The sequence below is a fragment of the Gymnoscopelus microlampas genome, assembly GCF_963454915.1.
Source record: "Gymnoscopelus microlampas genome assembly, chromosome: 9".
NCBI classification, from domain to species: domain Eukaryota; kingdom Metazoa; phylum Chordata; class Actinopteri; order Myctophiformes; family Myctophidae; genus Gymnoscopelus; species Gymnoscopelus microlampas.
In genome coordinates, this window is record NC_139946.1 from 2,993,905 (window position 1) to 3,013,392 (window position 19,488).

The window sequence follows — 19,488 nt, forward strand, 5'->3', positions numbered from 1 at the left end:
AATGACCCGTCCGAAGGGCCACTCTTCCTGGGTACCAGATGGGACGAGTGCCCCCCTCCCAGCTCTGGAGGTGTGCCTCCGAGCTCCAGGGGGGTCCCCCGTTGTCCCTGCCCGAGCCACGGAGCAACTCAGCAGAGGGGGAAGAGGGGACCCCACGCTTGCCGGGTAGAGACGGTCCATGGGCCGCCCGGAGCTCCGAGGCGCACCTCAGGTAGGGAGGGGACTCGTCCCATCTGGCACCCAGGAAGGGTGGCCCTTCGGACGGGTCATTATTATTTCCCCCTTTTCTCTTCTGGACGATTTTCTAATGAATGCAAGTTTAGTCTGAAGTAATTGCGCCGCTTTTTAGTTTCACTAAATTGTAGAATAATATTAAGTAGGTCTATATGCCACCAACGTAATAATACAATGTAGAATGGAGTAGCCTATATAATGCCCCCATCTTTCTAATTCATTAACATGCCTCATGCTTCTGCTATTGCAGCTATTGGAGAACTCAAAACTAGATAGGCTTAGAGAGAGCTTCGCCTATTTATAGAATCACTTCTACAAATTAAAAAAGAATAAAAACATACATGCATGCATGTATACAGTATAACCATATAGACCTATTTAACTACTGCTGGAGCCCATATTATGTGAATGAGATTACAGGATTGAAAAACGACTTTGATCAAAAATAAGTTACTTCTATACTTACTTCCAACTTCTACAAGTGAAAGAGAGGTGATTCACTCTAACAATCATCATCGTCTTGGGTCATCTTTCTAATTAACATGCTAATCATCGTCTCATCATCTTGGGTCATGTTCTGCTATTGCAGCTATTAAGTACCTCAAATGGCATGTGAATGCAGAGGCGAGTCGTCTTGGGTCATCTTTCTCATTCATTGACATGCTAAGGTACAGCTATTGTCATTGAAGTTATTGAAATAATAAATCAAATAGATAGGTCACTTTAACTCCTCATCATCACAACCATGTAGCCTACAAAATCAGGGTCTTTATTTGCCACTCTTAGCAGAAATGTATACATCAGCAATAACTGTGTCATCATTTTGGGTGTGTTGTTCAAGCCCTCTTAGATGGCTGGCCGTAGACATGGTCAGGTCAGGTTGTAACCTTGGCAGGAAGTCCAGCAGCATGTTGTGTGTGTGTGTGTGTGTGTGTGTGTGTGTGTGTGTGTGTGTGTGTGTGTGTGTGTGTGTGTGTGTGTGTGTGTGTGTGTGTGTGTGTGTGTGTACACACATATATATATTTATACACATATATACATACCCACTGATATAAATGACAGCTTAAATTAAAAGTGCATACAAGAACAGGAGTTGCCAACTCTCACATGTACATAAACGTTCAGATTTCAAATATAAAGTGCTTACCCCCGAGCCACGGACGTTACAAGGCGATCCGGACCGCGATAAGTACCCGTATCTCCCGTATTGTTCAATAAAAAGCATTTTAATCCGATCGCCGGCCATTTTTTCCGACGCTTTCAACCATGCGACACCAATTGTTGGGAGGTGTATTGCACTCTGATACATTACCAAAAAAAAAGAAAAGAAAAAGAAAATGGCCGGCGATGGGATTAAAATGCTTTTTATTTAACAATACGGGAGATACGGGTACTTATCGCGGTCCGGATTGCCTTGTAACATCCGTGGCTCAGGGGTAAGCACTTTATATTTGAAATCTGAACGTTTATGTACATGTGAGAGTTGGCAATGTAAAAAAAAAAAACGAACACCACTATAAACCAGAGACTCGACAGCGTCATGTGAATGGCTACCGTTTGCGCTGCAGCTGCGCCCTAATAATGTTGTTTTCGTTTATGTTCACGTATGCTGTTCACGTATGCTATTAAAATAATGCAGCTATTGCAGTATTGGGCCTTAACATGTGATTACAAATGTATTTGTATTTGGCCCCTCATATACAATTATAAAATAAATGTAAATATAAAATCTGATATAAAATTGAAACTTGCAGCTGATCGATGCGTTTCTGCGTCTACGTGTGGACAGGGATTTTTGTTTATTTTTGTCATGTGGCCAGGGATTCTTTTTAAAAACGGAGGACTAAAATATCCGTTTAGTAAAAGATCCATGTACGTGTAGCCAAGGCCTAAGATGGTTTACATGGTATTATACTGTATCTGTTATTATAGATTTTTTTGAGCTGTTGGAAATAACTAGGCTGCACTTGGTTGGTAAAGTCCAGATGACAAGAATATGAGGTTTTGGAATTTATAGTCACGCAGTGTTATATTATATTTTTTATATTAGTGTATATCTGTCCTCTGAAACAATGGGTTTATAGTTAGTGAGAACTTCACTTCTCCCTTAAGCTTGCACAAATGTATTAATTTGTGTGTACAAAGTACTTTGTAATTGTTTTTTAAAGTGCTTTATAAAGTTAGTTTAAACTAAAGATGATGGCCAATGTTGATATTACATGAGAAAAGAACATTAATAATGTATCATATCGATATCATATGCCCAACATCATATCATGAAATGAGTGTATCTTGACACCCCTAACCCTCCCCATCATCCCCGTCCGATGTTTTGCTTTCCACATTGATTAGAACATTACTGTAGTCAGTCATGCCAGGTCAGCAATGTACCTGCCATCTGTCTAAATAAAATGCTATCTAATTTACATTTTAACGTTAGCATAAGACTGCATGGTCGTCAAGGCTAGAACATTTAAAACAAAACTATATATTAATGAATTTGTATTGGGCGTTATCTGAGTAGATAGAAAGGTGTTTTATTATCTCCTGGAATAGAGAGAGAGAGAGAGAGAGAGGACCTCTGAAAGTCTTATTAAAGAAATGTAACTTAACATATCATTGCCATTCACGTGGCCGTTGCATGTGCATTTTGCACGCATGTTTGCGTCATGTACTTTCTGTACCATGAAATTATAAATCGGTTTCTGCGTAAACCTAGGTATGTATGCAGCACTCCTTACTATTATTATCTGGAATGCACCCTTCTAACAATACAGGTCGAGTTATTTGCATATTGAAACAGATTTGAAATGTCAAATATGTCAAGCCTCTGACGTTTTTACATTCATCATATTTTTAGTTCATCATGCAACACGTGTGTTCCGCCCTCAAATTCATCTTATGGAGGCCATCACCCCTGCCAGCACACACGCGTTAAAGTCTATTTAAGTTCATGTACGGTATATATATTAAGTTCTAAATAAAAACGGGTTTCACTCCCACCTTATGCATGGTTGGCACGCACGTCCATTTGTGGACGTTATTGATTCTAAATAGACCAAGGTGTTACTTGATTTGAAACCTTTGTATCCTTTGAAATAGAGAGGGGTCATTAACCGCTGTTCTGTTGTACTAACTATTTTATCAATTCAAAATTGCATGACCCTCCCTTGGATTCAAAGTAAAATTAGCTGACCCTCCCTTGGACTAAAAAGAGAAAGGCATGACCCTCCCCTATTTTCCTCCAGGGAACCCCTTCTGTAAATTTCGACTGGTCCCTTACATCAACTGACTATGGTCACACATTTTACAAAAGGCACCTGGTAAAATCCTGACCCAGGGCACCAAATTCCTCAGGACCAGCACTGGTAGCTTAGCAACGGTATAAGGTGATGAGCAACTTGAAAAGCTCAGAATACCTACACAGTAACAAAGTCTTTGTTGTCTTTTAAGTATGTTAGAAATGACCGTGTCTAATTCAAAGCAGGCATAGAGCTGAGTCATATCTACACGTATGTCATCACAAGGTGTGGGTCACTGGGTGCTATCATCCATGCAGTCGAGCAGTAAAATTTTGTTGACGCTCATAACGACAAAAAATGCTAAATCCTCTTGGACTACCCTTCATCTTAAGATAAGATAAGAGCCCCGGGAACATGTACAGTAGGTGTCATAGCAGCAACAGTGGTAATAGTCAATATCCAAACCAAGAACCTAGACCATCTTGCGATGGGATCACAATGCCAAAATAGCCTTTATGGTGCAATGGAACAGTTTGAGAATACAGTCAGGCAAGGTGAGACAGATATGGCACATGCTGATGTTCAAAGGCTGAGGAAAGAAATGCACATCAAAAGCTCATCAAACGCTAACAGCACATCAAATTCTCTAGCCTATAACCCCCTCTCTCTGCAAATGTGCACAATTTTCTGTATTCTCAGCTATGCACACAATCCAGTGTTTAACATAAAGTGTAAAAAGAGATTAACGTCAAGCTTTAACAAAATGTTAATTTTCTAAAACCCAATGTGAAAATGGGTAATTATTTTATAATATTTAACCAATAGGAAATTATAGGCTTATATTTCTCTGTTATACATTAATATATTGGCTTTCAATGGGTACTGATGCATACCCAGATATAATGCGCTAGTCCAGGGGTAAATTCTGTCCATTTCCATTGCTGGCTGTTATACTGTAATATTACTGATATATTATTATGTTTTGGTTTAACAGGATGTGACAGGATACATTTTCAGAATGAGAGAATTAGAAGAAGACTAGAAAAAGTGCTCCTCAGAGCACAGGTCTCTGCCAGGTCAGGGAGGTTAGTGTGGGCCAGCAATGTTTCGCCAATCAGGCTGGAATGTGAAAAATCGGACGGATCGAATGGATCCGTCTTGATCACTTGACTAAAGAGATAATATGTACGGATTTGCGTGATGTTTGGACAACATTTGTAGGAGTAATATATATATTTTTTAAAGTTTTGCAATGTTTTGTCAGTTGGATACTGTGGGTAGCACTTGCATTGCAAGACAGTTTAACAGGATTCCATCGTCTTTCATTTGAAGTCATTTTCAGACCCTGGGAATGATTTCCCTGCAGCCATTGCCAGGGTTAATGTAAAACTACACAATTGTACCCAATGAGTAAAATATACTGTCAGAGTTGTTCAACAAATTCATGAATTTGCATTGATTAGTGAGTCAGGTGTGTGTGTGTGTGTGTGTGTGTGTGTGTGTGTGTGTGTGTGTGTGTGTGTGTGTGTGTGTGTGTGTGTGTGTGTGTGTGTGTGTGTGTGTGTGTGTGTGTGGCTGGGGGGGTGGGTGCGTGTGCACGCATGTGCGGGCAGGGGTGATGGCCTAACCCATACATTACCCACGTCAGCCCTATATACATTTCGGCCATTTGAAAATAGCAGATCTACAAGTTCACAATGCTTTGTGATGCGACGCATTGTAAGTTTGTAGATCTGCTAAACCCCCCCCCCCCCCCCCCCAATAAAAGCATATATGAAAGCATATCATGCCATTTGCCATGTGAAAAAATAAAACAAAACTATCATATATTAATATGAATGAATTTGCATTGGGCTTTATCTAAGTAGATAGAAAGGTGTTTCATTATCTCCTGTCATGCACACACGCATAGAGAGAGACAGACTGTGCTGTACTATTGCAATTAATAAAGCGGTTTAAACAGGTTTCTGCACATCTAAGGATGAAAGCATAATGGCATGTGTTTGACATTTAAAATCTTCAATATGCAAATATCTCAACCTGTATTGTTAGAAGAATGCATTCCAGACAATGTAAGGAGTGCTGCTTTTCATCCTTCCTCAACGTAGTGCTAATATGCGTGCAAAGTTTCACCGCAATCGGACGCTGCGTTCATGATTTGCAGAATTGTGTTCAAACGGTCCACTCCTGCACACTTTAGATGTCAATCTTAACCAATCAGGATGGAATATGAAAAATCAATCAGTGTTGATCACATGACTATAGAGATCATGTGTACCGATTTGTGTGCAATTTAGATAACATCTGAAGGAGTAATATCCAAAAATGTGTTTTACATAAGTCGGTCTGGTGGTGCTATAAAAGGCAGATGTGGGCAAAGGTTTTTCCTTGGCCTCTAGGGAGTGCACATACAAAGTTGTACACAGATCGGTGTAGTTATCCTTCAGGGTTGACACAGGGTTGACACAGGATTCAAGGGGGTGCAGTACGTTAGTCCGACAGCGCATTCCTCCGACAGCGCAGCGCTCCGACGTTTCCAATACTAAACCCGAACCAAACCCGCACCCTAACCCTAACCGCACGCGGATGCCACATCGCTCCAATACTATTTTCCAACACTTTTTTTCATCTTTGTTATGTGGGCCACATGCCATTATGCTTTCGTCCTTAGATGTGCAGAAACCTGTTTAAACGACATGTAAGTTACATTTCTTTGACTTTCAGAGGTCTTTTAGCTCCAGTTTCTTGCCTTTTCATTCTCTCTCTGTCTCTTTCTCTCTATGTCTCTCTATGCATGCGTGCATGACAGGAGATAATAAAACACCTTTCTATTGTGGTATCTTATGTATGGTCTTGGAGATCGATGGTGGTTGGAAAATGAGTTGAGGCAGTCAAGCCAAAAAGTAGGTTACAATAAAGATAGAGTTTTAACTCATAACTCTCTCATTCATTCACTCAAACTTGAAGAAGAGACACAAAGTCCACTCGCACAGAAGAGGGAGAGATAGACAGTATTAGTCCAGTACCTTAACCCTATTTTTTAACATTATCAATACGAAGCGGATAAAAGCCCCACATTTTGCATGAGGCTTCCTTAGGATCAACTGATGGATTCTAGCCTTGGGATCCCAACTTTATTTTGAATATTTTCCATACAATTAGCCATATCAGTATCCATAATAAAAAACAGACCGATTAACGTTTTGGTCTATAACTCTTGAACCGTAGGTCATGGCATCAAAAATATTTTTTTCCTGGAATCCTTGGATCATCACACAGCTTCCCATATAGGCCCGCCCCTTTTCCGATTCCAAGATTTTCCGCCTTTTTGCGTTATCTTCAAAACACATATTATGCTACTACTCCTACAATTTTTTCCAAAACTCACACAAATCGGCACACACTCTTTGTCTTTGGTCATGTGATCAAGATGTATGAATCAGATTTTTCATATTCCCTTCGGATTGGCTACGATTGGCTTCTGAAATTTGTGGGAGGGTCCGTTTGGCAAAAAAAAAGTCACAAATCATGAACACAGCGTCCTATCTGTCCCAAATGTATCATTGAGGGGCCACTAATAAACGCAGAGCCAATGTGATTTCACTTCCACCCATAGGGGCGCAATAAATTCTACAAATGTCACTGTTTTTGCACCAAATTAAGTACAAATGGTCTTGTGAGTCATGCGACAACGACCGTCCAACAGGCTCTTGATATTCCATACTGTTTGCCTGTAATTGGCTTCAAAGAAAAAACATTTGATGAGATGACGTTTTCATACCTTATATCTGCTGAAGCAGCTGCAGGAAACCAAGCGGTTGGATGTGTATGGGACACATATATCCCAGATAGTTTGAAGGAGTCCACCCGCAAAAAGAGAGGACAAGGTGTTCGCAGGAAAGTGTCAGGTCAGACAATTGGATGGATTTTTTTCGTGACCCAACAAATAAGAGGGAGCTGTTTGCCTTTTTGACTTCCAGGACTGAAAAGTTCAACTGGCCACCATCCAAAACTGTGTATGTCACATCAGGGCAAGCTGTGTCGTTTTTTTGGTTCCAGTAGTACCATGACCTGTTCATCATGAGGAGGCAGACACCAGGATTCTGGTTCATGTACGGCATGCACTGGAGCAAGAAGCAAAAACTATCCTAGTGCGTACTGTGGACACTGATGTCATAGTGATCCTTGCAGGCTTGTTCTATGATTTAGTTACGATTCAACCTTTGGCTGACATCTATTTGGCATGGGCAAAAAATACAGATTTGACCACATCAACAACATGTGTAAATCTCTGGGGGAGACAAAATCTCGTGCTCTGCCTATGTTCCATGCATTGTCAGGTTGTGACACAACATCTGCTTTGCACAGTAAGGTTAAGAAGTCAGCTCGGCATGCCGGGCAAGCCTATGATTATGTCACAGAGATACTTCTTGAAAAATCTTGAAATCTGATTTTTGATGCTATGACCTACGGTTCAAGAGTTATAGGCCAAAAGGTTAATTTTTATGGATATTGATATAATAATAATAATAATCTTTATTTGTATAGCGCCTTTTAAAAACAAGTTTACAAAGTGCTTCACAACACAACCCACAACAGACAGTGTGGGGAAAGCAAAACAAAAAACAGAAAAACAAGACACAGACACTTCATTTAATACAACAGCATAAAAGCAACAGCAACAGCAATTAAGGGTTCAGCACCTTGCTCAAGGACCCTTCGACACTAACTCGGGGGGAGCCAGGGATCGATCTGGGAACCTTGCGCTTTCCATCCGGCCGCTCTACCCTACCCCTGAGCCGCTGCCGCCCCAAACAATAGACGTTGCAATCTCCAGTGTATTCCACACAAACATGCTTGTCAAAATGTCAAATAACTGTCTTATCCTTAAAATTCACGAGATTAACTATATATATCACTATAGTTACGTGGGCCCACAATAGGCTCTATTCACAGCAGCCATATTATGAAGACATTCACAGCAATGATACTAATGAAGGCTCTGTTCCATTCTGGTCAAACAGAGTCAGGGTGCTGATATTGTGCATGTTGGCTCACTGGTTCCATTTGTACACTCTCAGAGTTATAGTCCAGGGGCCAAGCCATATTTTGGTACCACCTAAGGTGACCGTAAAGTTTTTGTATTTTTGTCTTCCTACATGTCTCTAGTTTATATTTTGGTATGATAACCCTTCCAATCTTGTAGCTTAATGGCAGTTATCACTACCTACCGGCTAATGTATCCGGTAGGAGACACAAAGTAGAATCTTTGTGTCTCCTACCGGAAATACACCCGGGCATCAAATTATTGCGACAAAAAACACAATATATCCATGTATTCAAGGCTTCATGGGGTGTGCAATTGATAGAAAATATATTTTTTAAGTTTCCCAGGGGGACTATCTACCCATTCAGCTATGACCACCCTAGACCGAGGGAGGGTCAACTTTTACAAGCTTATGGAAAGCAAACACCAAAAATCTGAGAAGTTATCAATTGCACACCCCATGAAGCCTTGAATACATGGATATATTGTGTTTTTTGTCGCAATAATTTGATGCCCGGGTGTATTTCCGGTAGGAGACACAAAGATTCTACTTTGTGTCTCCTACCGGATACATTAGCCGGTAGGTAGTGATAACTGCCATTAAGCTACAAGATTGGAAGGGTTATCATACCAAAATATAAACTAGAGACATGTAGGAAGACAAAAATACAAAAACTTTACGGTCACCTTAGGTGGTACCAATTTGTGAAAATATCAGTGTTGGCCCCTGGACTATTATGGGGGTCGTGGAAACCACTGTGCTACACTAAATGGAACAGAGCCTTCATTAGTATCATTGGTAACACCTGTGAATGTCTTCATAATATGGCTAGTGTGAATAGAGCCTATTTAGACAAAATTACCAACGTACCACATCTCCTCACCTGTACATTTACCAGAACTGGTAAATTAACCCTTTAAGACCGGGAACGCATCTCTGTGTAAGTTTTAGATGTCTTTGGGCTATTAAAAAAATAGCAGATATACAAGCTCATAGCGCGGCACCGAGCACTGCTAGCGCTATGAGCTTGTAGATCTGCTATTTTTTGAAAAATCATGAACATTTGTGCACATTTTTCAATATATATGTTTTAAAGCGAACATTTTTAACTCTAATGTTTGCTTCTGGGGGATTCTACAAATGTCTTCTAAATCATAACAGTTTTTTTGAAAAAATGATGTTGCTATAATCAAACTTTTTCATGTCAAGGACAAGGACCCCAAAAATTATATGTATTTGGCTGTGGACCCCCCATCTCAAAATATGTTGTTCCAAGGACCACCCCAGAAGCAAAGATTTGAGTAAAAGAAATTTGCAAAAAATAGCAGATCTACAAGTGCCGCGCTATGAACTTAATGCATCCTTCTAACAATACAGGTTGAGTTATTTGCATAATTATGAAACAGATTTGAAATGTCAAACATGTCAAGCGAATTATACTTTTTTTTGTTTACTTGGTCTGCTCTTTTTTCCCTCTACACCTATACCTCTTTGCCAAAAATAGCTGATCTACAAGCCCACAACGCCTCGCAGCTCGAGGCGTCGTGAGCTTAGAAAGAAAGAAACAGGCCATGAGGAAAAGGCCTGCATAGACAGAGGTGTTGCCACCAAGCCAATCATATGAAATAATACAGCCTACTATACAACATCAGCCACAACAACAACAACACAACAGACACACTGTAGATCCACATCATTCTTCAACAAGGCTCCGCCTCGTTCCTGACAGCGTGCCGTGCCAATAATCATGGTGATGCACATCCTCTCGTGTAATATTTCTTCATTAATTAATTAAAAATCCATTAAGAAATTAAGGAAATATGTTCTTAACTTACTTCTTGAAGTTATTCTGCTGGACAGTTGGACAAAATTATGGACAGACAGACAGACAGACAGACAGACATGCTCATGTCTTGCACCAGGTTGAACATCAGCTTCCAGTTCCCCCCAAACTTAGCTTTATGTACTATGGTTAACATTTAGCTACATTAGGCAACATGCTTTACATGTAAATTAACACACTACAGAAATACAGTATTTTTATACTTTAAAATCTTGGTATTTGTGGGGCTTTTGTATCGGTGAAAGAGACCCATTAATGCTAGATCATAAAATGCCTGACAAATATCATGACAAACAAAACAATGGAAATGCAACAAAAATGTGTCTGGGTGTGCAAACCCCTTCCACGGCAACATCTCTTGTTTTACATCTCTCCATTTCTCATGACTGATGTTGAACTTAACCTGTGTGTGTGTGTGTGTGTGTGTGTGTGTGTGTGTGTGTGTGTGTGTGTGTGTGTGCGTGCGTGCGTGCGTGCGTGCGTGCGTGCGTGCGTGCGTGCGTGCGTGTGTGTGTGTGTGTGTGTGTGTATTAATGCCCATTTGAACCTATTTTTATAATTTTGCTTTATTTTGTCAGCCTACATTTAACACTAACTGCTGCATATAATGCTGAGCATTGCAAACTTTGATCCATTATCAATGTGTCGTTATAAACACTCTTGTGTACATAACTTTGATCCATTATAAATCTATGTACTGTACAATCTTTTGTACATAACTTTGAATCATTATAAATGTCTGTACTCTTTTTTGTACATAACTTTGAATCATTATAAATGTATGTACACTCAGACTCTTTTGTACATAACTTTGAATCATTATAAATGTATGTACAATCTTTTGTACATAACTTTGAATCATTATAAATGTATGTACAATCTTTGGTACATAACTTTGAATCATTATAAATGTCTGTACTCTTTTTGTACATAACTTTGAATCATTATAAATGTATGTACACTCTTTTGTACATAACTTTGAATCAATATTAAATGTATGTACAATCTTTTGTACATAACTTTGCTGTTACTCCAGTTTGTCTGCCTCCTGCATTTGTGAGAAAATGCTATAATTGGTTGTATAGCGGCACCCAGTGGTTACTTTCAGGCAAGACACTGTCACACTCAGGAATGAAAGATAGGACGCAAAAAGCAGAAAACACTCTTAAAATAAAATAAGTTGGGAAAACTCCTCAAAGGGCAAACGTCAAGCTCAGAAATACGCTTCAGGCACTCGAGCAGGAACACAAGACAGCAAATGAACAGAGAACTTCAATAATCCAGCAGCACCATCACTGAGCACACTCAGCTGGGTGCCCAGGTGGAACCAGTCTCTCAATCAAGGCCACACTGAGAGGGGAGGAGGAGCAGTACGAGGCCGAGGGTAGCCTCGGAAACCCATGGCTTTTTTTTTTGTTACAAAAGAAAGAAGTTATTGTTTGACAAAGCGAATGAGCGACTGACCGTGCAGCGCTCTGACTGTATAACTGAAGTTGTCACTTTGTATATTGTTCACGGGTGAATCTGAGATGTGAGGGGTTCGTGAGAGGAACATTTGGGTTGTTGATTTGTGTGTTTGTTTGTTTAGAAGGGAAAGAGATAGGGACAGAGGTGATTTAAAGCCCTGAGTATATTATTTGTTTTGCCATTTTTGCAATGGTCATTATTATTTTGTGCTTAAAAAATCTACTTAAATTAAATCCTGCCGATCCTGTTGATTTTCCTTTTAGTTAATCATTTTCCCTTAAGAGTAAAAGGGCGATTGTTACAAAAGTAAAGATTTGGCGGACCTCCTGTAGTAACTCTGAGGATCCCCTAGGGGTCCCGGACCCCCTGTTGAGGACCCCTGGTCTATGGTTGGTAACATGCTTGGGGAGTCTGCTCCACAAAAGTTTCTGTCCGTCCGGTATCTGATGCCTATTTGTTTTTAAATAAACCTTTTTGTTAACTAACTCAAATGTGGCTTCTTTTGGTATATGTATATTACAGTTTTAGCGGAACGGAAATCAGGATGTCTTCCAGATAACATGGAAAGAGTGGAAATTGTTACAAGAAAATGCAGTCAGTGGCCGTTTTGAGTTTTTCTTCCAAGTACTGCCAGCGAATGACTTGGAGGAGCGCATAATAAATTAGGGCGGGCTCCCAGGGCCCTGATGAGAGCAGCAGACAGACAGCACTTGGGCTGAGACTCCTGGGGGTGACAAGAGTATGGTGGGAGTGTTGAGGACAGGACGAGGGGTTTAGAGAACGAGTGGTGGGAGGAAGAGGGGTTCTGGATTGTTCTGTACAGAGATTATAGCTGGGGAGTCTGGTTTAAAAAAACACATTACCCTCTTGGGGGAGTGTCTCGGAGCAGGAACTGTGCCAGCACCTGTGACTGATGCCTCCCAGATGTACGGAAAGAGCAAGAATGCACACATGTACACTTTGTCCTTTGAGGGTAAGTGGAAGTAACAGCAGATCATCGCACAAAGAGAGCCATCAGCAAACACTCAAACTAATATACAGTTTATGTACAAATAGATAATGACACTCGAAGAATTACAATTCCCTTACAGTATACTGGCAGACAGTGATATATATATATTTACATTCCTTCTCTCAGCCCTTCTCCCTTGAAGCCCTTTTTCTGTTCAGCTGTATTCTATTCCAAATTCCCTCTATTTTCAATTATTTGTACAACACAATCATGAACGGTATCTGCTTCAAATCTACACTTCCTTAAGTCTATGAGAATTGAGAAGCTTTTAAATCTTTAGAAACACTGCCAAAGTGTCAAACCCGGTTAGGAAAACATAAGTGTGATGGGATCATAAAATAGCTGGATATTTTTTTCATAGGAGGCTGTACTTGTAGTTATGACTTTGCATAAGCAGTTACTCTATGATCAAAACCCGATACAGGGGTTAGTTTCTAGACCCTTCTGGAGTTATTGTCCTGTAAGGAACAGAAACAACAAATCGGTGTTTATCAGTGAGCCTCCATGAGGCTAATCCTGATCTGAGGTCACCAGAGGTCAAAGTCACCTCATATGATGACATCCTGCAAACCTCCCCCAGACTGATGTGACCCCTGGGTCAACAAAGGTCACTGTTAATGTTTATGTATTTGGTGGACACCACAAATCTTCTGCCTATTAATAAAACATCACACCCTGTGTGAAGAGAGTGGTGCCTTTGATGAGCCCCGTATTGATGTTGTCATCAATGTTTGTTTATTGGACATACATACGTACATACCGACGGACACACGGACAAAGTCAGATATAGGAGTGGTTGGCACCACTCAAAAAAAAGTTACATTTTGTTTATCGACTTCACAGGACAACTCATTGTGATGAGTTCCATTCAGAGGGTTTCTCTTCTAGTGACATCATCAGTTACAGTCATGGGACACCTTGAATAGTTCCGATACCACATGCTCCAAAAGTTATGTTAACAAAAGTAGGCTAACTCTTCTGACAGTAAACATCACATCTGGTATTTAATATGATAAACATTCACACAAGAAATTGGCAACCCGCCTTAAAATGTATTTTCTGTTTATTAAAGACCTGGAGAGACCCCTGTTGCTAAACAAACACACTATAATAATGATTACGATCAAAATATAATTTTAAAAACTTCACCTATCAAACCCGAACATGACCTCTGACATAAATCGTCTGCCAATAATCATCTTACCTAATACCCCGACACTACATATGATATATAGATACATATATAGATATGTAATAATTTTTCATACCCTCAGGGAGTATTAGTATATAATTTCTGCTTAACATAGTACCTCCGTTTTTATTGCTGGATTACTTCATTCTTTTTTGGTCCAGAAAACTTACACATGTAAATTGCAAAATGATGCTACAAAATAGCTACTATTCTATCATGCAGCCTCAGCAACATTTCAGGGTCCCAGACCCTGAACGTTTAAGAAATGTATTTATGAAACCTCTCTCCTGGTATTATAGAACTACTGATGTCCCCAAACCCTCACCTCACACCCTTCAGAGAAACAGACAAAAACAACATGTTTATCCAAGGTAGATTATATGGAAAAGGCCTAATTATTTCCATTATGATCATGGTACTGTCTCTAATGAAGGGATGTGGCTATGCTGGGATTACTGAGAGGAAAGGATTCCTTGTCTTTATGAGATCTTGTGCCATTATAATCTCACCAGGGGATGGAAAGGGTTTGATGTTGCCCCTTATTTGTTATCTAAGCTTTACCCGAGCTGGACTATAGTAAAAGACTTGTCACAGTATGCCGTGACAAGTCTTACTGCATATATAGCCTTCAGTTAAAACCTTGAGCATGTGTTGCCTTTCTTTCGTTTCCTTTAATAAGAGCACACGTAACCATGGATACGAGGGGTTCTGTTTCATGTATTTCTAAATCTAAGAGGGTTTGCTAAATCTTCAAAGAGACTATAAATGAGGGTCATTTTCTTTGTTTAACATTTCCATAAATTCTGAATTACTCTTGGTGTCTCTCCAAGGTTAGACTTAGAACCGATTCACTATTCCAACATGAGGCCATTGACCTGAATGATGGAGCCAGTTGACCATATTCCTGGTCAATCCATAATCCTACTGAGATTCAACATCTCAATTTCCACTCTTTATGAGCAAAGCCAAGGTCTTGCTGAAGACATCAGTGGCTTCGTGACTAGTGTGTTCGTTCATTTTATTGCTCCAGATGGAAGCAATACATGGGATGTCAGTTCACCTTTTATGCCTGGCTTTTACTTTGTACCAAGACCATGTGCCCTTCTTCCCGGTTTTCATCACTATCACACATCACATTATGATCTGAAGTAACACTTGTTTTTAACTATAAAATGTCACTTACAGCGCCTTTTTAAAGGCGCTGTAAGTGACATTTTATAGTTAAAAACAAGTGTTCTGTTAAAAAGTTAAAGCTCTATATTACGATAGTAAGTCTCCCCTTCTCTTTAAGAAACAGAAAATACATTTTCAGATGGGTTACCAATTTCATCTAATCAAGAGAGAACCCCCACGAAGGGCACTGATCAACTTTAATTGTATTGTGTTCCAGGTCCAATTTTGGCTCCTCATTTCTTTATTCCAATTTCACTTTTTTATTCTGTATCCTGTATGAGTTCTCTCTAGCCTGGTAAACCACCCTGATCTCCTGAACACTGATCTCTCAACAAAGCAATGACTTCACAACAATGTATTTTTAAAAAATATTATGGGTGCGTTCGGAAATTGCGCAGCGGAGCGCACTCGCCTAGTAGTTTGTATTGGCCAGTGCGCTCAGTGCTGTATTTCCGAACCTCACCTATGTCATCGGCCATATTCTCACTATAGAGGATATGCGTGTGACATCATCATCAAACCCGGAAGTTATGCAGGAATGCCTACTGAGTGTCAAAAAAATACTTTCTGGCCTTGACAGCCCATGCATCCAAACAGAAATGTCATATCTGATTGCATTAAACAACATTAAACAATGTTAAACTCACTTTGCATGTTGCTTTGCCACTCGATGTGCCATTCACTTTAAGCATGCGCATATCCTCTATAAGATGTATATTTGGCTAAAAGTACATAACTTGTCACGCACACACCGAAATGTATTGACAGATGAGAACCTAAAAGTACAAGTATACAGTTAGATTTTAATTAGCCCTGGCCCCTGGGTCATTAAAGATACCACATTTTACTCATTTTTGGCACACGTGGAAAAGGGTTTAAGACCACCCGCTCTAACCAAACAGTCCTGGGTCGTGCAGCGTGAGAGACTGCAACAAGCGATGGAAGTCCTGCACCGTCCAGGCTTCTTCTGTAGACTGTTTCCCCGTTCCTGCGGCACTGCTGCTATCCGGGCTGATGCTCAGAGGGTCATTGAACGTCACCACGAGGTCCGTGGTGAACTGTGGCAGCCGGAACAGGCCCAGATGAAGGGTCACCGTGTTCCTGGCCGCTTCGTTGAACTTAGCCACGGCCTGCGTTCCGGTCAGCATCCAGGCGGAGCGGCACTGCGACATGGACAGTTCGGACCCGGGGAGGGCCACGACGCCGGTCACCTCCAAGGCCCCCGGCGGACCCAGCGCTTTGTTGCTTCCCGCGATGTCCTCGAAATGGTACTTGGCGGCGTCCTGGTCTTGCACCTGCTCCTGGAACTCCAGGACCTCCACGATGAGGCTCTGGTCGGTGTGACGGTGGGCGAACACCTCCTGGTTGTCCGGGATCTCCCTCAGCTCGCTGATGTCCGTGGCGCCGCGCGGCAGGGCGGCCGACAGGGCGCCGCCGAAGAGAGGACGGTTGCTTGGGGCGCTCTGCATCCTGAAGTGAAGCCTCTGATACGGTAACAGTCAGTTTAGATGGACAATATGTCAATTATTAGTCTCACACACACACACACACACACAAGACAAGGCGTGCATGAGAAAATGCTTTGCTGAGGAAGTGAACTTATAATGACAATCGCACACCTAACAGGTTACTTAAATACCCAGGACAGGGTTACCATAACAACCACTAATAAACATACCATGTAACGTGTATGCAACAGGGTTACCATAGCAACGGCTGACCAATAACACTATGTAACACAACTTAACAAAACATAGCATTCATGGTGTAACGCAGGGGTTCTCAACCTGTGGGCCCAACATGATTTTGAGGGGGTCCCCAGATGACAGTGAAGTGACAATTTAAGGACTTTCTAAGAAGAAAAAAAAAGAAAAAAGAAAGAATAGAAAAAGCCCATTACCGCATCAAAAGTAATCGACAAACTATACTATACAAACTGGTCAAACATTGGCTTAATTGTCAAATAATATAAGACGGAGGCAAAATTTGTGAAAATAGCAGATCTACAAGCTCACAACGCCGATGCGAGGCGTTGTGAACTTATAGATCTGCTATTTTCACAATATTTATCTGTGGAACCGACTCAAACTAAATGTAATGCCTCAACTCAAATATGATTGTTATTTTGGGGGTCCCCAGTTCAAATATGATTATTATTTTGGGGGGTCCCCAGTTCAAATATGATTATTTTGGGGGGGGGGGGGGGGGGGGGGGTCGCGGCTTGAACCTCTGGTGTGACTGATTGATAGATTGATTGATTGATGTACTTTACTTAATAAGACATGAGAACAACAGCACATGGAACAGTACAGATTCACAATACAAGGTCTACTAAACTGGAAGGCTCATAAAGCACTGAGCTTGTTTAAAATGAGATCCCCATGCACACAAATCATGACGACATATAAGAGACAGACAGATATACACACTACTAAATAGAATGTCATACAATCAGCTTACAGGTTACTGGTATGAAACATAAGACATATGTAGCTGTAGAATACAACCCTCGTAGACGTATTTATGATTCTGACGTTTTCAATCTACGACAGTGGTATGGTTCACCCCCCATGGACACAGGGACTTTCAGCACTATGTCCCGTAGACACTCCAAACATGTACAAATTGAAAATAAAGGTGCTTACCCCCACGCCCAACATGTTAACTCTCGCTACGGGGTAGTAGTGTAATGTAATAATCCATATCTTTCAATAAAGAAGTGTTTTAATGCCGTCTGTGGCCGATTCTGTCGGGTAGTTCCCAATGGGCGGCAGTGACGCGCCCATCTGGTGAAACCCGGTATTACACTCAATGTAAACAGGAAGTAAACGAGGGTGAAAAAATGGCGTTCGGCCACAGACGTCATTAACACACTTCTTTATTGAAAGATATGGATTATTACATTAAACTACTACCCCGTAGAGACAGTTAACATTAGGGGCGTGGGAGTAAGCACCTTTATTTTCAATTTGTACATGTTTAGAGTGTCTACGGGGTATAGTGCTGAAAGTCCCTGTGTCCATGGGGGGTGAACCCTACAACTCTCGTAGATTGAAAACGTCATAATCATAAATACGTCTACGAGAGTTGTAATTCTACAGCTAAGAAATATGTAAAATAAATATGTACAAAATGTGTAACACAGGGTGGAACTGGCAACTACCTGCTCTTAAATTGAGTTGACACAGCCCCCGCATCCAAACCTGCAGCAAATAAGTCACATTTCACTGAGCAGCATGAAGAGCTGCAGCCATTAGCAACAAATCAACACTTCCGGTGAGGGTGAAAGAGGAGTTTCTTCTATGGAACATAAAGCGTCTCTGCCGTGTCGCTGCTGCCACCTACAGTTCAGGAGATGAGTTCTAAACAGATTTGTTTTGATCAAACTATTTCATCTAAGTATTTGATCTTGTAAAAACTTAAAATACATCCTAGTTGTTGCTGTCGAGATACTTGAACTTTTCATGACGACAATGCCATGATAAGAGACCATCACATGGACCATGCATTTTAAAATAAAAAATGCGTTCATGTTATAAGAATTCTTGTAATAATCGCAACAGAGCTCGTTATAAAACGTAATAACGAGACCCCAACTCAACTAAATGGGAAACTATCAGAAGCTCGATCTGTCCCTGTTATATCATATGTAATGGTAAAATTCCAGCTGTTTCTGGAAATCGGAATAGCCTGTTTCAATTATATATTATATCAGTGGTGGAAAACGTACTCAAATTCTTTACTTAAGTAAAAGTACCGATACTGAAATATAAAAATGCTCCAGAATTCAAAATGTACCTGAGTAAAAGTACAAAAGTATTGGCATCAAAATGTAGGCTACTTAAAGTACCAAAAGTAAAAGTACTAAATATTTGAAAATAGACGATCTACAAGCTCACAACGCGTCGCATCGACGCGTTGTGAGCTTGTAGATCGGCTATTTTCAAATAGCCTAGGAATAAAATAGGGCTAAAGTGGTTAATGTATGTTCTATAACATCATAATTTACATCTGCAAAGTAGTAACTAAACTTTTCAAATAATTGTAGTGGAGTAAAAGTATAATATTTGCCTCTGAGATGTAGTGGAGTAGAAGTAAAAGCTATTGGAAATTGGAAATACTCCAGTAAAGTACAAATATCTCAAAATTGTACTTAAGCACAGTACGTAAGTAAATGTACTTAATTACTTTCCACCACTGTATATTATATCTACCTCCCTGATTTAGGGATTAAAACGTATGCCTAGGATACAGGGAGACTGCATGGGCACCTACAT

The 19,488-nt window shown here is 40.5% G+C and overlaps 1 protein-coding gene across 1 annotated transcript; it reads right to left on the reverse strand.

Moving 5' to 3' along the window:
- Positions 1 to 16,002: 16,002 nt before the first annotated feature.
- rangrf (RAN guanine nucleotide release factor) lies at positions 16,003 to 18,480 on the reverse strand. Its single transcript, XM_084066684.1, has 2 exons — positions 18,375 to 18,480; positions 16,003 to 16,695 (listed from the first exon to the last, which is right to left on the reverse strand). The coding sequence occupies exon 2, from the start codon at positions 16,678 to 16,680 to the stop codon at positions 16,102 to 16,104; it is 579 nt and encodes a 192-aa protein (XP_083922810.1). The 5' UTR covers positions 16,681 to 16,695; positions 18,375 to 18,480; the 3' UTR covers positions 16,003 to 16,101.
- Between the last annotated feature and the right edge of the window lie 1,008 nt (positions 18,481 to 19,488).